Source organism: Mus caroli, chromosome 11 (genome assembly GCF_900094665.2).
Source record: "Mus caroli chromosome 11, CAROLI_EIJ_v1.1, whole genome shotgun sequence".
Lineage (NCBI taxonomy): Eukaryota > Metazoa > Chordata > Mammalia > Rodentia > Muridae > Mus > Mus caroli.
Window position 1 is genome coordinate 89,843,325 of NC_034580.1, and position 20,306 is coordinate 89,863,630.

A 20,306-nucleotide genomic window follows, 5' to 3' on the forward strand; every position below is an offset into this window, starting at 1 on the left:
AGTTCAGATGGTAGAGTTCAGGGGCAGTCTTTCCAAGCAGAATGACTCAGTCAGAAGCTGAGAGAAGCTAATTTGAGACAGTCAGCTTGGAGAGGAGTTTGACCCAGAACAGCAGAATTGAATCAGTCAGCCAGAGTTCAGAAAGAACTAGAAAGAATGAGTTTATTTCATAGTAAGTTTCAGAGGCTGAACCGTTCTAGGAGGCCTATGTTAGCAGGTGGAGGCTGGAAGCTGAAGCCTTCAAGGTTCAGGCTTGGAGAAGATTAGATTGTATAGAGGCTAGAAGCTTTCAGGCCTGGGGTAGTTAGAACAGAGAAGGAAATTCTCTGGGCTCCACTCAAGCCATATAGTTGCACAGCTTGAGTACGCTCCTACTTATCACTTCATCTGAAGAAACAGAAGTGACGTCTACAGTGGGCCTTATTTAATATGCTCCATATTTGTGTTTTCTTAAATTGAAATAAACGAGTAGAATGTTTGTTTTGGCCAAACACATAACTGAGTATATTTGCTCTTTTCATCTCCCATTCATGTTACCAGTGAACATTGTGGTCCCCACAGACTCCTTTGCTTGACTGCTTGGCCATAGGGAGTGGCACTATTAAGAGGTGTGGCATTGGAGTAGGTGTGGCCTTGTTAGAGGAAGTGTGTTACTGTGGAGGTGGGACTTTGAGGTCTCATATGCTCAGACCCTGCCCAGTGTAGAATCCGGTCTCCTCCTGGTTGCTTTCGTATCAAGATGTAGGACTCTCAGCTCCTCTAGCGTTATGTCTGCTTGTATGCACCGCGCTTCCTGTCATCATGATAATGGACTGAACCTCTGAACTGTAAGCTAATCCCAACTAAATGTTTGCCTTTATAAGAATTTCCATGGTCATGATGTCTCTTCACAGCAATAAAATAAAACCCTAAGACAGACATGTTGTAATGACTGTCCAGCATACTATTGTGAACTAGCTTTCATTTGTGTGTGTGTGTGTGTGTGTGTGTCTGTATGGCTACCCTTGGAGGCCAAAAGAGGGAGTCAGATCACCTGGAACTGTAGTTACAGATGGTTGTGAGCTACCTAACAGGGGTGCTGAGAATCAAACTCAGGTCCTCTGGAAGACTATCAACTGCTCTTAATCGCTGAGCCATCTCTCATCTCCCCAGCCCCCTGGTATTCTTTTCTGTGTTCTCTGCAGTAGAAATCAAACATGCTTTGTGCCATCCTAGGCATCACATGCATTGTGTTCCTAGGCCAACTATGAGTCCAATACACATCATCTGTATTCCACCTAACCTCAGTTTCCTTATGATCCTTTAGGTGATGAAGGTGGAGAATCTGAACTTCTGGGAGAGGATCTTCCACTGGAACCTTCAGTCACCAAAGCCGAGAGGAGTCACCTGATAGTGTGGCAAGTGATGTGTGGCAATGAATGAGTCTGTAAGAGACAGGTGGAGATGAGGAAGTTGCCTCTTCTGCATGGTTTATTTTCCCTTTTTCCTTTATTTAATGCTCTTTTTGTGAAAGACATTTCACCACATAATAATGTGAGCATTTTCCCCTGTTACCTTTATATTACACAATCTGTTCTATGGTAACAATACAGAGGAGCGAGCTAGTTTACTGCACCAGTGTTAATAGGAAATTTCAGTATATCATGAACAAATCAAAGAAGGTTTACTTTCTGTAAACTGATAAATTACAGAAAGCAATCCAGATGTGGTTTGCTCTGCCACAGTCTAATGTCACTCACTTAATTGATGAGGCCATGTTTTACCTGTCACTAATAATGGAACTAATGGAAAAGACTTAATAAATGAAATTGTACCATGAAGTACAATAGAGTTTTCCCCAGTGTATTATAGAATTGACGCACTAATAACAGACGGATTATCACGATTTGTCTGAATGTCCCAAGAGTGCTAAGAGCTAACTGTAAAGTACTTTAACTTTCACTTTCAATTCTGACAAATCTTGTTTATATGGTATATAAAACTTTGTTTTCATCAGACTTGGGGGGTTTTATATTAAAGAAATTAAGGCTACACTATTTAAATACAATTTCTTGTTCCTGTCTCATTAGAACTCTAAAGTTTACAAAGCCTGCTTCTCTGAATATTCTCATATTTTAGATTAATTTCACCCATTTTCATACTGACATTTAAGAAGTGTATTATCTGAAGGTTAGGAAATAATTTGGGAAGTGTTGAGGACACTTCAATACTGGAAGGATGTTCTAAAAGGAAATTGTGTTTTGAATTCCTTGTCCTAGAGGATGGTGGTAGTGGATTCAGTTTTTTCCATGGAAAAAAATGTACCTGTTAGCCACATGTCCCTAGGCTGCTCTTAACCTATCACGGAGGGGACACTGTGGTGGCCGTGGATTCTGCCTCATTTGCTGAGTGCTGAGTGAGTAGGAAAGGTGATTGTTTTCTTCTGTATAAAACTACCGAACGCCTCGTGCTTGCGTGGTATAACCACTCCTCAGCATTCGCTCCCTGCTAAAATGCCATCTGCAAGGCCGTGCGGTGGGAAAGCAGGCGGGGTCTGCGCCTTTCTCCATTCGCGGCATCCATCTGAGAAAGTGGGGTCACATCTAGCTTTAACTGGTAACCTTAGGAGGTTCAAAACCCATGAGCTATACAGGCTCGCTTTCCTCTCTCAGGCTTCCTGAAAGTAAAGGAGTTACCATTTCTTACCCACTGCTGCAAGCAAAGTTGAACTTAATTTTATGCGATCTCTTAAAAACATACAGGAAACAGGTCTTCGGGTTATTGGAAGGACCACCTCATAGAAAAGAAATCAAATACAGGTCTCTAATTGTCCAAGTACGGGGGATTTCCCCCGGACTGTGATACAAAAATATCTGTAAAAAGTATACCAGGGATTTTTTTCACATGTATATGATTAGGCTAGATCCTAAAATACATAGGACCTAGTGAGCATGGGAGGCTTTTGTATCATTAAGCACACTGGGCACACTCTAAAATTGTGGCCCTGTATGTTTTAAAAGAAAAACACCTGTTTTGATAAAGCTGTATAAAGGATAATTAATATTTTGTTTGATCTACTTATTCATTTTTCTTTGGTGCAGACCACTTTTCTTTAGCTTGTCTGCTATGTCTTTATTTTAAATCTGAATCATTTGTGGCAAATACTTTTAAAAAGCATTGTTAACATTTATTGGAAATGTTGTATAAATTCATAAGGAAACACAAAAGTTTTGGAGAGTTTTAATCCCAAGAAGTGTCCCCGTCATTGTTCAGAAGTACTTTTCATGTTTGTGTGGTCCAGAGTAACTCAGGGAATCAGATGCTAAAGAAGAAACATTCAAATGTGTTACCCTGGTTATAATTGTTTCTTTGGAATGTAACCATGTTGACTTCACTTGCAGACTGTAGGTGCATGGTGATTTTAGCTAAAGATCTCACATTATTGTGGCCCTGTGAACTAGCTCAAGGACGAGAGAACGCAGAGGCACCCGTGCGGCTTGTTTTAAGGGCTGTGCTTATATTTGTAATTCTGCTTCTCTTCCTCTTCCCCCATAACACAAATATTCTTGTGATGTTTATTTTGGTCAAGGGGGTGATCTTTGGAAGAAATACCAGGATAAGCTGATTGCAGATAGTGACAGGGTCTAAAATGCCATTGTCACCACAGGGCCGAGAAGGCTTACGTGCCTCTAGGCAGCCTCCCATGCAAAAACTGACTTTTCAAGGAAGAAGGCAGGGCACTGAGAGTTCTCGTTTTGTTACATCCAGGTTATATGGGTCATATATGAGGCTAAACCATATGAATTGCCAGTAGACAGCCACTGCTGGTCTATAGAAATAGCAGCGTTGTATGTCTCAATCTAACACGCGACAGGAAGTGCAGGTTAAATCTCAGTGAGGCAAAAGGAAGGAGACTGCTTTCTACATCTCAGGTTTGAGAATAACTTCTCTAACTCATGTAGATCCAAATTTGTCTTTCTTACAAGTTGCAGCTTGCAGGGAGTTTAAAACATTTCAACATAGAGCAATGCGGCACATCACTCCTCAGGTGGAATGTGGTTACTGTGGAGGTAAAATCCACGCTCAGCTGGAGCATCGCTCACTGCCTGTGGAGTTGAGAAGAGACCACTAAACATGCAGCCTTTGGAACAAAACAAAATGCCTCATGTTAACCTAAAAAGAATGTGTGTCTTGCAGATGCCATGAAAATGGCTATTTATTTCCTAGGAAGTATTATGACTATTACCAAAGGACTCGACCAAGTTAGGGTTCTTAATTGATCATGTTGGCAAAGAGACTGATTGCATCCCACTTTATAAGATGGGAAGAGAAGGAAATAAATGTTGAAATCATAAATGCTTTTCTAACAGGGTTATGCTATTCTGTAACACTAATTGTCTTTCTCTTTAAAATGAAGTTCTATTAATAATTTTATCATATATTTCTCAATATTTGAATATGTTTTAACTGTTTGTGTCCTAAATTTATTTTCATTCTAGAAATCCAGAACTTTACTTGCCTCATAAATTGGGTTCTAGAATTGTCCCATTTGCTGTCTTTAGAGGCCATGGCTTCATTTCTATGCGTAAAAAGCTCATTTAGCAATGTAGTTATTTCAGTATTTATTTCTATTATGGAATCCCTGGGGTTCGGAATGTAACTTTGTACATGAAATATATATAAATATGTATATGAAACATGTGTGAAGTCTAATGTGGTTTGTTTTTATCTTTCTTGGGGCTCTAGACTTGGTTTTCATCAGAAAGTTCAATAATATGTTCCATAAAGCATGTCATTTCGGGGGCTGGTGAGATGGCTCAGTAGGTAAGAGCACCCGACTGCTCTTCCGAAGGTCCAAAGTTCAAATCCCAGCAACCACATGGTGGCTCATAACCACCCGTAATGAGATATGATGCCGTCTTCTGGTGTGTCTGAAGACAGCTACAGTGTACTTACATATAATAAAAAATAAATAAACCTTTAAAAAAAAAAACACATCATTTCTGAGAACCAAGATTATGGTTGTTTGGCACTGGTAAAAGGTGAGCAGGTAGCCAGGCGTGGTAGCGCATGCCTTTTAATCCTAGCTCTCGGGAGGCAGAGGCAGGCAGATTTCTGAGTTCAGGTCCAGCCTGGTCTACAAAGTGAGCTCCAGGGCTATACAGAGAAATCCTGTCTCGGGGGGGGGGAAATGAGTGAGCAGAGGGAAGCTGGGCGTGGTGACGTATGCCTTTAATCCCAGCACTTGGGAGGCGGAGGCAGAGGCAGGCAGATTTCTGAGTTCCAGGACAGCCTGGTCTATAGAATGAGTTCCAGGACAGCCAGGTCTACACAGAGAAACCCTGTCTCAAACAAACAAAAGTGGGGCTGACTGGAGAGATAGCTCAGCGGTTAAGAGCACTAACTGCTCTTCCAAAGGTTCTGAGTTCAAATCTCAGCAACCACATGGTGGCTTACAACCATCTATAACAAGATCTGACTCCCTCTTCTGGAGTGGCTGAAGACAGCTACAGTGTACTTAGAATAAATAAATAATTTCTTTTAAAAGTGAGCAGAGGGGACATTCAGATCTGTCTGTGGCTCCTGAGTACACACTTGGCACTGGTCAGGAGGGCATTTAGTTGACAGGTAGGAGTGCTGGGTAAGACCTGCCCTCAGCCTCCTGCAGTTGATCACTCAGTGATAAGAGACTTTCTGACACGGGTGATGTGAGAGCATGAGTGACCACAGGGGGGCCATGGCAGCCCAGTGTAAGTACACGGCTTAGTGCAGTGGCTTTCACTGTTGTACCAACATGATTTGATGATGCTGAGATTTGGTACCCATGAGTTGGCACAGTAGATGAAGGTGCTTAAGGTCAGTCCCTAGCATCTGTATGATAGAAGGAGAAAAGTGACCCCTATAAGCCATCTTCTGACCTTGGCATGTATGCATACAGATACACACACACACTCGAGGGGATAATTTTAACAATCAAAATGTAAGAGCAGCGGGGTTCTTCCTTTTTTCTTTTCCCTCCTCCTCCTCCTCTCCTCCTCTTCTTCCTTGCCTCAAACCCTAGAGATCCATTTTCTTCTCCCTCCTGAGTGCTAGGATTTAAAGTATGCACTATCATGCCAGGCAGAGGCTGCTACTACCACTTCTAAATAATAATCTTTGCCTGTACTTTTTGTTTTATTCTTTTAAAACAGGCTCTCACTTTATTGGCCTGGGCTTGCCTGGAGCTTGCAGTACAGACTAGGTTGGCCTTGATCTCATAGGGTGAAAAACACTCCTGTAGGCAGGTTCCTGGCCATCCAGTGGGGTTGGGTAAGGGAGGTTTGGAATACTTAAAAGAATTTCCAGTTTATCTAAGGAGACATGAGGCCAGATAGTTTAGCTCTTTGATTTTTTTTTTTTTTTTTTTTTTTTTGGCCACCCGAAAGCAGCATGATAGCTTCTGCCCACAGAGATGAAGACTTGTGATTTGAGTTTAGGCCTTAAGGGGGACAAAATATGCCCAGACTCTGGGTACTGTCTCACCCATAAGATGCAGTTCTCAGTCAGGCCAGAAGAGGGAGGTGTGGCCATGATCTGCCCTGGGAGCTACTGCACAACAGGGTTGTCACTGCTTTCATCTTAGAGTTCCCCGGTTCTTATCCTCAAGTTGGTACATTTGCTTTTGAGAATGAGAGCAGCCTAGTTGGAGTCCCAAACATCTTGTTTCCTAGGAGACAAAGCTTTCTTCATTCTCGGCCAGTTATCCCCTACCACCACCTCAACTTCACAGTCCTTATTTTCTGATTCAAGGGCAATTGAAGATTAGGATGCCATAAACGTGGTGCTACCTTAAAGGGGTAAGCAATATTTCCCCTCATGAAGCCTGTATTGTTTGGTGAGACAACTTCTTATAGTTTTTATAGGAAGAGGTCATTAGCTTTGTGCCTAGTGTCATTTTCATGGCATGTAGTTTTTCTAAGTATGTGCCCATAAATTCATAGGAGACCTGCAGAGAACCCCTGTGGAGAGCACTGCTGAGCTTATGTTACCCCAAGGCCTGGCCTTAGACACACAGGCCTGAGAGAACAGAAGGCAGCTCAGTGCTTGGTGAAATCAGATTAACTGGGCATGGAGCCGCTGCCTGTGGGGGCAGATCTGCAATTGGGCCCCGGTCAAGTGTTCATCCTGAAAATTAAACGCAGGAAGATTACATTTTACATCTAAGAGCGACTTTGATTCCTCTGCAGCCAGAGAGAAGCCTGGGAACAGTGGTGACAGTGACAGTTGTAGAAACCATTCACGCATACCTGACACCTGTTGTTCATGACGCTTTATAACAAGAACCAACCTCAGCACACGCGTGGCGAACAGACACAGAACTAAGGAAAATTAACATATGCACAACAGGGAATTCGGGGAATGGGGTCCAGAAGGTTTCGATGCTCTTGGTAGGATTTTCAGGCATAGCATCACTCTTCCCAAGCAAGAAGGCAAAATTGTATCTTTGGAGAGATCAGCAGTGCATCTCTACCCCAAAGTAGAGTAACTGTTCCGAAACCAGGTTTTCCTCCTTGTCACCACAGTGATGGCCTCGAGAGCCTGTGTTGCAAAAGCCCATGAGATCATTTATCACTCAACAATTAACAAGACGCCCGCATCCTTCTATGCAGATGCCTCAGTTTCTTTTTCCTATTGCCATTTGCCAACAAGCCTACCTTCTTATACCATTGACTCATTCCAGACAAAGATCTGTGGTTTGAGTTCCAAATTCGGAAGTGGATTTTCAGCTACTGGCTTTTCATGCTCTGGTTTGGTCTGCATCTGTGGGAGCAGGTGTGCATGCCTGCATCCGTGCGAGCACACATGCCATCCATGCTGCTTCTTTGGAGAAGCTGCCCAGAGGTCTTCACAAAGAATTAGGAGCAGCAACATAAGGCATTCTTCACAAAGAGGTGGCTTTACTGCCTGGGAACATCTCAGGCACTTGTGTTTTCCTGGGGGACCTTGGAGACAGGCAGAAACTGGGCAAGCATCAACACCTTTAGACGCCTTCTTCCTAGGTCCCTTTAACTGAGATGGTGGGATGAGAAGTGAAATTTAAGGAGGGAGAATCCTTGGATTACAAGACCCCACCTCTTCCAGAGCAGGAAAGGAATGGGTGATAAAAGAAGACCCACTGTGCTATGAAGAACTGGGGCTGTTCTCCCTTTTCAGCACAAGGTGGCGCCGTTCTGATATTAACCTTCCAAGTGCTAGTGAGCCAGAAGCCAAGAGCAGCAACAGCAGAGATGAGCCTGTTCAGGGCCTCCCTTGCCCCAGCAGTGCTTGGCTTTCTCACTGCCCTGGTTCTCTTCCTCACCCCTTCTGTAGGGGAAGGAAAAACCAGGCAAAGCCTAGGCATCCAAGCATGGGGCTGCTACGGAGGTGAGCGGGTTTAGAGATGGGTACAAAAAACATTGGCTTAAAGGATTTTTGGAAGTGTCCACATCACGATTTCTGGTCTTTGAAGTTGCGGACGAATTTCTGCTGCCGCCTGCCTCTAAGCACACTCAAGGAGATGCCATGGAATCAGCTTAGTGAGTTGCTTCAATGGAGACTTTGTCCAAGCCGATAGCAACTAGGAGTTACATAACTCAGCAGGTCACAGCGCTAACTAAGCCCATTACAGGCCATCAATCCACAGCTATTTCCTGGCTTTTATAGCTGCTGCTGGAAAGAAAGGAGGGGGTAAAGATTAGAGGGAGAGCATGTGTCTGTGTGCCTGGAATAACCCTTCAAGGCCACACTCCCCTCGCCTCTCTGCACTTATCACAGGAACCTGCTAGGCCACTGTCCTTGCCACTAAGAGGCTCACAACAACCCTCCAACAACCCTGGTGCTCTGTGTGGCCAGAGCTAAAGCCAGCTTGGTCTCTTTTTTCTCTCTGAGCCTTGGTTTTCAGTTCTAAAACACAACAGTGCTGGACCAGATGGTTTGTAGGATAGCTTTCTGCCTTGAAAAAGATTCTCAACAGCCAGGGATGGAATGGGGTGGGGGAGTCCTCCATCTGTAATGGGTATTATGTGTTAGTGGATCTTCCTGAGGGTAAAGAAGATGAGGTAGACATCACCAGAAGGTTGGGGTAGGTGAGGTTTTGACTGTTGGCCCTATGGAGGGAGACAAGCTTCACCAACATTCCCTCTCCAGGATGCTAACAGAGAGAGATGTGTCACACAGCTGGCTAAAGCAAGCATAGGCTGAAGGACAGGGCATCTCAACAGCAGGGATTGGCAGCCCCAAGCTTAGGGAGTTTAAGGTTCAGAGGACTCACAGTTATTCCAGACGGATGGAAATGGGTGCCCCAAATAACATTGGTAGTACCCCTAGGGAGGTAACTCCCTCCTACCATCAGGTGCTGAAAGCTCCACCCTGGACTGACCCTGTGCAGCACTGCAGTCCAGCTCCCCCCAGCTGGCATGACCTGACAACACGGGCAGAGAAAGGGCAGAGCAGGGTAAGTTGCTTGGGACAGAGAGTTTTGTGTCAGGAAATGACAGAGAAACTGGGGAGGGAGTAGATTAGCTGGAGAGTTGGGGGTTCATGCAAAGACCCCTTTCAGGCAGAAGTCGAATTCCCAGACCTTCTTTGGAAGTTCTGACCCAGTACAGAATGACAGGAACATCCCTTGGGCAGGAAGGCCAGTCCTTCACTGTCCCTCCCCAGCTCCGGGCCGCTACAGATAGAAGACTAGAAGATGAGGGTGGCCTGCTGGCTGCAACACTGAGGCAAACTGGTAGCCACGCCCCCGTACCTCCCTCGCACATCACTCACACACACACACACACACACTCTCTCTCTCTCTCTCTCTCTCTCTCTCTCTCTCTCTCTCTNGCCCCCGTACCTCCCTCGCACATCACTCACACACACACACACACACACTCTCTCTCTCTCTCTCTCTCTCTCTCTCTCTCTCTCTCTCTCTCTTACACACACACACACACACACACACACACACACACAGTGACAACATAATGGAAAGAAAGGTAAAGATTAAGCGTCATGGAGCAGAGATTTCCATGAAATGGCTGTGACCCCAAACAGAGGTGACCCCTGAGGCTAGTGGCTTTTCTAGAACTTCAGACCCCTCAGATCTTCACCTGCACTCAGGCACTCAGGGCTTCTCCTTCCTCCAGGGGTCCATCACCATGGTGAGGAATGTGATGTCCTCAAGACGAGACAGAGGATAAGCCTGTGTGACTCCCCAGCCCCACAAGGTAAACAGTCCAGAATGGGATCTCAGGGTCACTGTCAGTTACCTCAGGGCAGACAGCTGGGCTATCTGAGAGGCTCTGATTATAACCAAGGCTGTATAAGGCACCCTTGCAGAGCTCCAGGGGTCAGGCGGAGACCCTAGAGACCATTTGGGGACACCAGGGAGTCTCAGGGCACTGGTTTATATAGGAGTGGTGTTTGTAGAGGCCAAAGGAGAACATGTGACCACTAGACTGGTGCTGCAGAAGCTTCCAGGCCCTGACAAGGCATCCCTGCCTCTGCTCCTCAACAAGTTCACCTCCCTCCTGGGGCTGCAGGCTGAAGCTAAGGAGAACTGAGAGAGCCATTTTGCACCTCACTGCTCTCAGCTTTCCCCTAATGAATTCAGTGCCAGGGACTACATGCAGATCCAGTGGACAACAAGGCTCATGAAACTGGATGGGGAGTGCCCAGGCCTGGGTGTCCTTCCAGGGCCTCTTTGTCCTTGTTGAAAGAGTTGAGAAGTCAGCATGGACTATTCTGGAAACTTCCCTGGCCTGGGCAGGGGGACAAGAACCCAAAGATCATTACAAAAGCTGGAGGTCAGGCCTGTGCCTGTCAGCTGGCTGGCCTGTCTTCAGTTCTGTCCTGAGCCCTAAGAGGCTTAGAGCATCATTTTTGGTCCTGACCCACTAAAAATGTCTAGTGGTACCCACTCTCCATTTGTGACAAGAAAAACAGGTTCTAGATGCTGTTAGGTGTCTGCTGAGAATACAAAAGCATCCATCCACTTGAGAGCCATGGCCTTAGAGGACAGGTGACAAGGACTCAGGAGGGTCCATCCACCTCATGCTAAAAGCCTTTCCACCGGCAATTCTTGCTGTGGCCTCTTCAGGGAATCTGGTAATGATTATGACCTAGGCATGTTTCCTACCATTCATCTGAGGGAGTGTGTGGAATTCAGGTCCTTATCCACAGGGTGAATGAAGGGAACATCTTCCCACAGGGAAGCAGGCCTGGATAACAGCAAGCTGGGGTAGCCTGTAATTCACTTCCAAACCCTAAGAAGTACAAGGCCACTAGGGTGGGAGTGATGGGGGAAGAGGGCAGCTGAGTTGCACAAGAGACCCCTACCCTTTGGAACTTCTGGAATGAGGCCTTGCCCCTCTAGCAGGTGGCTGTGTGTGCTCAGCCCCACTTGGAACCTTGCACATGGCTGCCCTGACTCAGACTGCTGTATGTGACCTGTGCTTGTCACATCTCAAGATTACTTCTTATGGCTACTGACCTCGACACCTGGCAGGTGTCCCTCCCCCTGAAGGCAGGGGATGGGCCTAATGAAGCCAGAGGCAGCTTTTAATTGTGGGTTCTAGAGAGGAATGATGGAGGAGGGAGACACACTAAAACTTCCAGGAGCTTCCACATCTTAGCTGGTTCTGCAGCGTATTGTAAAGATGCTTGGTATTCAATGCCCCTGTCAGGTCTCAGTTCTTTGTTTATAAAACAGAGGCTTTGGAGAACAGGGTGTGTAAAATTTTCCTGTGCCTAGGAACATCCTACATGATAGGGTTTTCAGGTACATTCTGTCACTTGGGTCACACATTATCCTACCAAATGACTGTTCTCACTCTCAAGTTATAGCCAAGGAAGCTGAGACTTGCCCCAGGTTACAGTCAGCAGGTGTTGGGTCATGTGATCGGGCCTGGCCCATAGGTGGCACTATTGAGCACTCCAGTGGCTCAGTAAAAAGGCCAACTCGCTGGAGGACGGAAGGGTGGCCTGCAGACTGAGGAGGGGCAGGTCAGGTGCCCAGTCCAGAGAGGAGGAGTTGAAGATGACAAGGTTTGGAGCTCCAGGGACTGGGTGGTGGCAGTGCTATTAATGGAAACAGGGAAGTCCGGAGGAGGGGCAGGTTTGGGCCCAGGAGGCAGAGTTCATCCTTAGACGTGTTGACCCTGTTCTGCTAACAGTGGGCTATTTCGGCTGAGGTCTAGCCACAATTCAAGGAGGAAAAAATTAAGGCTTAGTAAATATTCTTGACCAAAGCCAAGCTGCTCTTGCTAGGTCCCATGTTCCCTGGCCTGGGCCTCAGGCTGCAGTGTTAGGATGGCAGGAGCCTAGCCCCAGCCCCAAGTTCAAGCCCTATACTAGCCGCTGGGGGTCGCCACTGTGCACAGACTGGCAGAACTGCCAAGGTGTGCCAACCAAGAAGAGGGTTTGGAGCCAGGATTCCCCTCACAGGAGACGGAGGTTTCTTCCGTCTTTGTAGAAGGTAGCAGAGGCTCACGCGCAGACTCGAGTATCAGGCAGAGAAGGTTAAGCTTTCCCTAAGAGCCTGATTAACCTTCTCCATCAGGTCTCGGTGACCTTGGAGCCAGGAGGGAAAAGCCACAGAGCCCCCTCATCTCTGGTGCTTTGAGAACAGCTCTCCTAGTTGCCCTGGGGGGCGGGAGGGGGGGAGACACAGTGTTCAGGGCTCTAGTGACCTCGCTGGGAGCAGGATCCCAGCTGTTTCAAGCCTCCACATGTCTCCCTTGACATTTGCGTCAGCAACTCTGCCCTTTGACCTTTCACTCCCCAGAGAGGATGGTGGAGGCAATCGGGACTAATCGTTTGCAGTTCGGTGTGTCCAGCAGTTTATTGGGGTTTGACCTGGCTTTCTGGTCTCCCCCACCCCAGCTTTATGGTCTTGGTCTCCTGAGGAAGTTAAAGAACCAAGAGCAGGAGTGGTTCCTCTTGGCCTCCTGGTGTTGAGAGCCAGGTGGGAAGGTACGCTTGTAAAAGGGCTTGGAGAGGTGTCCCCACGCAGGCACGCACGCCCAGCGCAAACTCTGCCCCCCACACCCTTGGGCCAACCTCCTGCTGTGCTTGGGCTTGTTGGGACATGTCCCCAAGTGGACTGGGGCCAGGAGAAGGGGATGCCAGTCTCCTGGCTGCTTGCCCAGGCTGGAAGGGGGTGGAGGTTGCAGGACTCCGAAAGAGCTGGGGGTGGGGCAGGCACGGTGGAGTCCATGGGGCTCCCTAGGCCCTGGGCCCATGAGGTATCTGGTTCCCTCTATATTTGGCCTTGACATTACTAGCATGCCCTCTCAGAGGGGCAGGCAGCCAGCTGTACCCATGATGTCTCCTCACAGGGACCGGATTATTTGAGGGCTCTGGGGGAGACAGTTGTAGCCCAGGAGGGCTGAGAGGCTTAAGAGGACATTTCCCCACAGATCCCGGTCAGAAAGGAGTCAAGGATAGATGGCACAGATAGATGGCCCTGAAACTTTTCTAAGAATTCCCAGTACACTTACTGGAATGTTCCTTTTGCTCTGGTTCCCCGAGGAAAGCCTAGGCTCTGTGGCATGGGTGAAGTGGGGCATGATCCCCAGGAGAGGTTTTCTAGGTATCCTGGTACCCTCAATAAAAATAAAAACAAAAACAAAAAAACCACAGATCCTTTTATGCAGTAGGCACCTATAATCCCCACATTGCAGGGGCTGAGACCAGAGAATCACAAGGTCCAGGCTAGCCAGTGCTACCTGATGAGATTGTCTCAGAAAAAGAAACGAAAAGGGAGCCCTTCCACATACATACAGAAAACAACTTCGTTATAGATTGAGTCACTGGAGGAAAGGATGGCTGGTTGGTCCTCAGTGTTAGCGGTCTCTCTGATTACTATTTCCAAAAAAGCAACTGGGATCTGCCAGTAACTCCAGCTTTCCAATTTGCTGAGTGCACTCATGCAGGCCAGAGGGACTAGGAGTGTCCCTGTCCCTGTGCCCCCCACCCCCAGGGGAAAGTGTCTTTCAGACCCTATGTCACTTTGAGAAAACCTCACACTTCACTATAATGTCTCCTTTCTCCTGCTGTGGGCAGAGCCACACACGGCAGCAGCTGGTCCTAGGCACGGTCAGTAGACTCTTGTTCCAGGAAACGTTAGTCCTTCCACTCCTTGGCCAGAGCCCAGCACCAACAGCAGCCAGCCCTGTTCTCGGAGACCCTCCCGAGTGTTCCATGGCTAGCTGTGGTCACCTTTGTGGTCTCAGTGCTGGTCACCTTTGCTTCCCCATGCCCTCCCCTCCCCCGGCCTCAACAGGACAAGCAGGTAGCAGGTAGACTTCACATCTTACAGGCTGGAAATGCAGAGGGCCGCTGCATGGCTGGCTCACTGTTGGCTGCAGGACCCAGGCTGTCCTCTGAGAAGTCACATGGCTACCACGCTCCCTGAGAAAGCTGCTGCTGTGGCAGGTGTCTGGATCAGAGAGGCCCAAGCGCCAGCCACGGCTTGGCCCTGTGATCTGAGACTCATTGTGAATCTCTCCCTTTGACTTCAGTTTCTCAGTCTATAAAATGGGCGTATGAATAGCTTGTCCCGGGGCCTAGAGTGAACACTAAGCCAGAGGATGTTTGTGAAAGTTCTTTGTGGACTACAAAGGTTAGTTATTATTCTTATGGAAAACTAGTAAACGGTGGGAGAAAGAACACCCCCAAAGCTGATCTCAGTTTGTGGGTACAAAGACCAGGCTCACACCCACCAGGTCTGTGATCTGGGGTCCCTCCAACCCTGCTGAGGAGCCAGTCTGAGCCAGGAGTCTGTGATGCCTTGGCTGGAAAACAAACCTTCTGCTGGAGTAGAAGCCAGCCTCTGGCCTGTGGTAGGAGGAGCCCAAGCTTCTGTCTACAGAGATGGGTGGGTGCACAGCTATTGGTGTTGATTGCCCTGCACGAGTAGGAAAGTATATGGAGTCACTCCTTTAGTCGGGTTTGAGAGCCATAATGCCTAGGGCCCAGAGAAGGCCCTAGTGGCCTTTAGTCTTTAGTGGCTAAATGCCACTGTGTAAGACACAGTAGGGGACCTGCTNCCNCCCCCCCCCCCGCCCTGCCCCATTCCCAGCCTCACCACTTTAGTGAGCCTCAGTTTCCTTATCTGTAAAGCAGGGTTAGGTGTCCTTCCCCAAGACGCCTGGGTGTGCAGTGGGGGAAGGCCCCAAGAACCCTCAGGAAGGAAACTGAGGCCCGGTTGCCTCTGAAAAGGAACAACAGTTTTGGCCTTGACCAGTGGCCAAGGGGGCAGGTCTTCTGGCCCAGTCAGGCTCCAGGTCCCCACCCCCTCAGCCAGCTGCTCAGCAACCAGTTGTCATGAAGTCATTGCCACCTTCCCAGTCTGGTCTGCCCGAGGCATCCCCCTTCCCTCTCTTGCCCTGCCCCGCCCGGGTGCTGACATCCCATTTGGCAAAAACGGTTGGAAAAGCCGCTGACTCTTCCAGACCCTGAGTTCATTGACTGGGCAGGGCCCACTGGCCACAGGATTGATCATGAGGGAGAGGCCCTTACTGGGGCCCCAAAGTCCCCCAGCCCCACCTGCCAAACCCTTCCTGTAACTTTAGCCCACACCCCACAGTCCACCACAGTTACCCATGTTCTCTTTCTTGCACCCCCACGAAGATCCTACACACAGCCTCCCATGTCCACCACCTCCCAACACACACACACACACACACACATCTTTATACTGTGGAACTAGTTCTTGGTCATCAATGGTCTCTACAGCCACAGACACACCTATCCTTGATCTGTCCCCTTGAACCTCACTAGATCAAAAGACATCAGGGCTGAGCCAGAGGAGGATGGAGAATGGAGTAGTGTGAGTCTAGTAGGGATGTAGGGAGGTGGGGGGTTAGTTAGACTGGTCCAGAAGGTGGCTAGGGAAACAAGCGCTGAGACAGCTCTTCACAAGCAGGGAATCCCGCCTTGCTCACTGGTGGAACCAGGCCTAAGCCGGTAAACAAGGAGGGTTAAGTCACACAGCCAAAGTGCTGTCCAGTGTTTCAAAGTGTGCGAGACTGAAGCAGAGGCTGGTTGCAGTGGCATATTCCGCTCACTGAGCAGAGGCAGACCAATCAGACTTTGAGGCCAGACTGCTCTACACAGAGTTCCAAGCCAGCCAGAGCCATACAGTAAGATCCTGTCTCAACCAAACAGTGTACCCTGTCTTCCTACCACACTGTGCCTGAGCCTCTCAGAACAGGCAGAACCAGCTTCAACTGGCCTGTCCACAGCCTTCTCCAGGTCTGCCACCCAGATGAGCACCAGGCGAGACTTTCACCCTCTGCACTGGGGGCAAGGTCATTGGAAGCTAGCCAGGGGAGGCCCTGTTACTGAGCCACAGCCTTCACTGGCTTAGAATGTGGCGTGGAGCTTAGCCTTGCCTGTCCTTGGCAAACACTCAGGCAAGGCTTTCATCTCCCAAGACACCCTCCCTCCCTCCTCCCCCTCCTCCCTGTCTTGCTGGTCTACTCCAAGTCTTATACATATACATAGAAACCCTGTGCTGCTGCCCCGCCTCAGGCTTTTCTGTGGACTTTCCACTGGCGGCCCCACAAGCAATAACTTCTGGGAGGTTCCTAGTAGAGGCCCAACCAAATGGCTGAATGAATGACTAAACTGGGTGTCTGTCCCCTGCCCTGCCCTGCCCTGCCCTGCCCTCCCCTGCCTTCCCCAAGACCACTGGTGGGAATTCTGGGGTCCAGTGGGAATAGCCCTCAGTCAGGAGCTGGGAGATCAGTGTGACGGTTGGGACCTGCCTCTCATGTGCAGTGTGGTACTAGGGATCGCATCTGCACAGTTCCTCCAGGCTATCCGCTTCTTTCTCTCTGGCTGGGATTGGGCACCCGTTGGAGCAGACCCCGGCCAGGGAGTCCTATATTGTAAATAAAACTGCTACCCAGATTAGTCCAGAACACTTGCCACCCGGGAAGCGAGGCAACAGGAGTAATTGTGGTACCTTCCCCTTAGCCGCACCCCACCTCCCCCCAACTCACTTGGGACTGGATCCACCCTGAGGAGCCTCGGGTCAACATCCTGTTTCCGGCAAGCCCTCCTGGAGGCCACACAGAGGGGTGTTTGTTCGCAGTGGGCGACGGGAGAGATGCTAATCACGTTGGATAGCTGGTCCCAGCTGAAGGTCAGGAGGTAAGGCGACCCAGAGTTATAAATAACCGAGCCAGGCTGCTGAGGGCAGCTTGCTGGATCCGCGCCCCTCTCCGGCCGACCGACCCGGATTGATTTCTGGTCTCCCGGCTGCCACGGGAACTTGAACCCCAAAGAGCTGAGCGCCATGACCTTTGGGGGTGGCGCGCAAGGTCAGGCCAGGCCGCCTGGGCTTCCCTGACTCCTAAATTCAGGCAGATGCACCTTTGCCACTCTGCAGAGGCCTGAGGTGGAGGTGGTTGTGCATGCGACCCAACCCCCACCATCAACACAGGTACCAGTACCTCTGCATCCCACCCCACCAAGCCCTAGTCCTCAGCCTGCTCCAGCTAAAACTGGAAGGCCCAGCCTTCAGAGCCTGGCCCGGCCTCCAGACACCTGATCTGATGTGAGGTTGATTCCAGAGCCATGTGTTCTCTGCTGGATGGAAACAAGAGTCCCCCGTCTCACTTTGGAAGGCTTAGTGAAGAGATTCTAGTGGCAACAATCTGGCTGCTGTTTGTGTGCCTGGGAGGCAGGCACCTCTCCTTGTGTCCTATGGACAGAAAAGGGAGGTGGGTTTACCCTGCCGGGGGCGGGGGGGGGGGTATGCCTTTTATTTTTAAAAACAAAAACTTTTGGGGAGGAGGGGGCCTTAAGTACATTACACAAAAGTGTGCTGCTGAGGCACACAGCACAAGTTACACAAACCCGTGTGGCCAAACCAAGAAACAGCACCAGGCAGGGGATGCAGGGCTGGGGATGTGGCTCAGTTGGAAGATTCGTTTTGCCTGACTTCCATCTCTCCTGTACCTCCCATTGTCTGTAATCCTAGAGCTCAGAAAGTAGAGGCAGGAGCATCAGAGTTCAAGGTCATCCTTGACTACATATCAGATCTGAGGCTACCTGGATTACATGAAACTTTGCCTCAAAAAGAAAAAGAACCAGCCCTCGGGAGGCAGAGGCAGGCGGATTTCTGAGTTTGAGGCCAGCCTGGTCTACAGAATGAGTTCCAGGACAGCCAGGGCTANACAGAGAAACCCTGTCTCGAAAAACCAAAAAAAAAAAAAAAAAAAAAAAAAAAAAAAAAANAAAGAAAGAAAGAAAGAAAGANAGAGAGANAGAAANAAAAAAAAAAAAAAAAAAAAAAAAAAAAAAAAANAAAGAAAGAAAGAAAGAAAGAAAGAGAGAGACACACACACTCAAACCAACACTGAAAGTTCATCAGGACTCCTACTGACTGACAGTCCCTTCCCCTCAGTCCACCCTGTAGCCCTCTAGGCTGTGATGGCCAGTGTATGACAAAGCCCACATGTAGCATGGAATTATGCTATACCTACTGTGTAGTATGGGTTTCTTTTGCCCAGTGTCCTGTCTGTGAAGGCCTACCATGCTGTCTCGGGCACTCTCAGGCCACTTGTCTTTCTGGGAACTTGTCACTGTGTGACTCTCATTATTTAGTCACCTTTTTTACTGTTGATGGATGTTGGGGTGGGTTCCAGTGGCTGGCAACAGGGCAGAGCATCATTGGGCCCACTCCAGCTTCTGCCCGAGAATCCATAGACCAAGCGTGTCTTTTCAGCTCAGAAGACGCACAAGGGCTAACTTCTCGCCACCATGGTGGCAAGACAGCCCAATGGTTTTGTTTTTTTATTCTAAAATGAGAGATTTCTTCTCCTCCTCCTCTTCTTCCTCCTCTTCTTCTTCCTCTTTTCCTACTCCTTCACTTCCTCCTCTTTCTCTCCCTCTTCCTCCTCCCCTCTCCTCCTCCTCCTTTTCTTTTAATGGAAAATGCAAATAAAAAAAAGAAAGAAATATCACTGTTCCTACTGTTTAGAGTCATCCATCAGACGACAGTCAATGGCTGTTTTCTGAATCTCTTGTAGGTCAAACTCAGGACCGAGAGAGCTTGTCTCCCCTCAGGCAGCATGAAAGATGGGCAGAATCTGGCCAGCAGTAGCATCTTCCAGGGAGAGACTAGGCACCCTCTGCTTGCTCCATAACCTCCATCACTTCTCCTTGCCCCTGCGTCCTCCATCTTGCTTCTAGGCCTAGAACTCGGGCTTACCATGTGCCTCCAGCTCAAAGGGCAAGCAAGCCTTGGGTCAGCATCCAGATGGCCTGAAGGGTTTATTGCAGTGGGGCAGATGGGCAAGTATAGAAGACTACCAGAGAGACAGTAGGGAGGGGTGGGGCTGCTGTAGGGAGGTGGGGTCAGAGTCAGCTCTCTGGGAGATCTCACAGGCCTGACCTTTGCCCTCCATCCCAAGGGTTAAGGAGAACTGGGCTTTTTATTTATTTGCTTATTGTAGTTCTGGGGACTGAAGCTGGGGTCTCCCAGGTAAACGGCAGGCACTCTGCCTATGAAAAGCTAAGTTGCCCAGGCTGGCTTTGAACTTGTTATGGAGGCTAGGCAGGCTTTGAACTTTTGGTCTTTCTGCATCAGCCTCTGGGATGCTGGCCTCACCGACCTGTGCCCCCACAGTCAGCCAACAATGTGTTTTTTCTCATTCTTCGGGTGCTTTTGAGCATAGGAGGCCAGAAGAGCAAAGGCCCAGAGTACAAACAAGTATAAACAGGGGGTGGAGGTGTCTGCCTTACAGAGAGCAGGGAAGGAGGATAGACTCACAGACCTGGGTGGAGGTGTGATCGGCTGAGACCTGGGGGATTTCTTTCCCTTCTTTCATGCATATGAATCCACTTCTGTTTGAGAATTTCTGGAAGCCAAGTCAGACTTGAGAACAGAGCCAGTCCTGGGAACTCTAAGACAGAAGAGATATTTGTTCGTTCGTTCATTCATTCATTTATTCATTCATCCTTTCATCCATTCATTCAATGTGGGTGGACCTGCCCTGACATATGTTTCCCTTAGAAAGAAGATCTAGCACAGTATATTGCCATGCCTGAGCCCCCAGTGTTCATACAAAGTCAAGGACTGGCTCCCTTCCAGGCTGCCTCCCTGTCCAGGGGCTGAGGTGAGCTCCTTGGGCTGGAGGCAGGCTGAGCAGCTCCTGTGAGCCCAGAGCCTATAGCCAGAGGATGCCCAGGGCAGTGGTAAGGAGTTTCAGCCCCACCCTCTCCTCCTCCTCCCACTGGGCCAGCTCTGCCCCCTGCTAACTCACCATCTCCACTTGAGTTAGTAATGGGGCCATCAAGCCTAGTAT

General features: G+C 48.8%; 1 protein-coding gene across 14 annotated transcripts in view; it reads left to right on the top strand.

The window, feature by feature from the left end:
• Positions 1-4,680, top strand: part of Spag9 (sperm associated antigen 9) — a 129,084-nt gene extending 124,404 nt beyond the window's left edge. For all 14 annotated transcript variants that reach the window (XM_029483614.1, XM_029483616.1, XM_029483615.1 and 11 more), the window contains one exon: positions 1,307-4,680. In XM_029483614.1, the coding sequence (XP_029339474.1) occupies positions 1,307-1,422 (116 nt within the window). In that variant the 3' untranslated portion in view covers positions 1,423-4,680. The remainder of the gene's footprint in view (positions 1-1,306) is intronic.
• Positions 4,681-20,306: the final 15,626 nt, after the last annotated feature.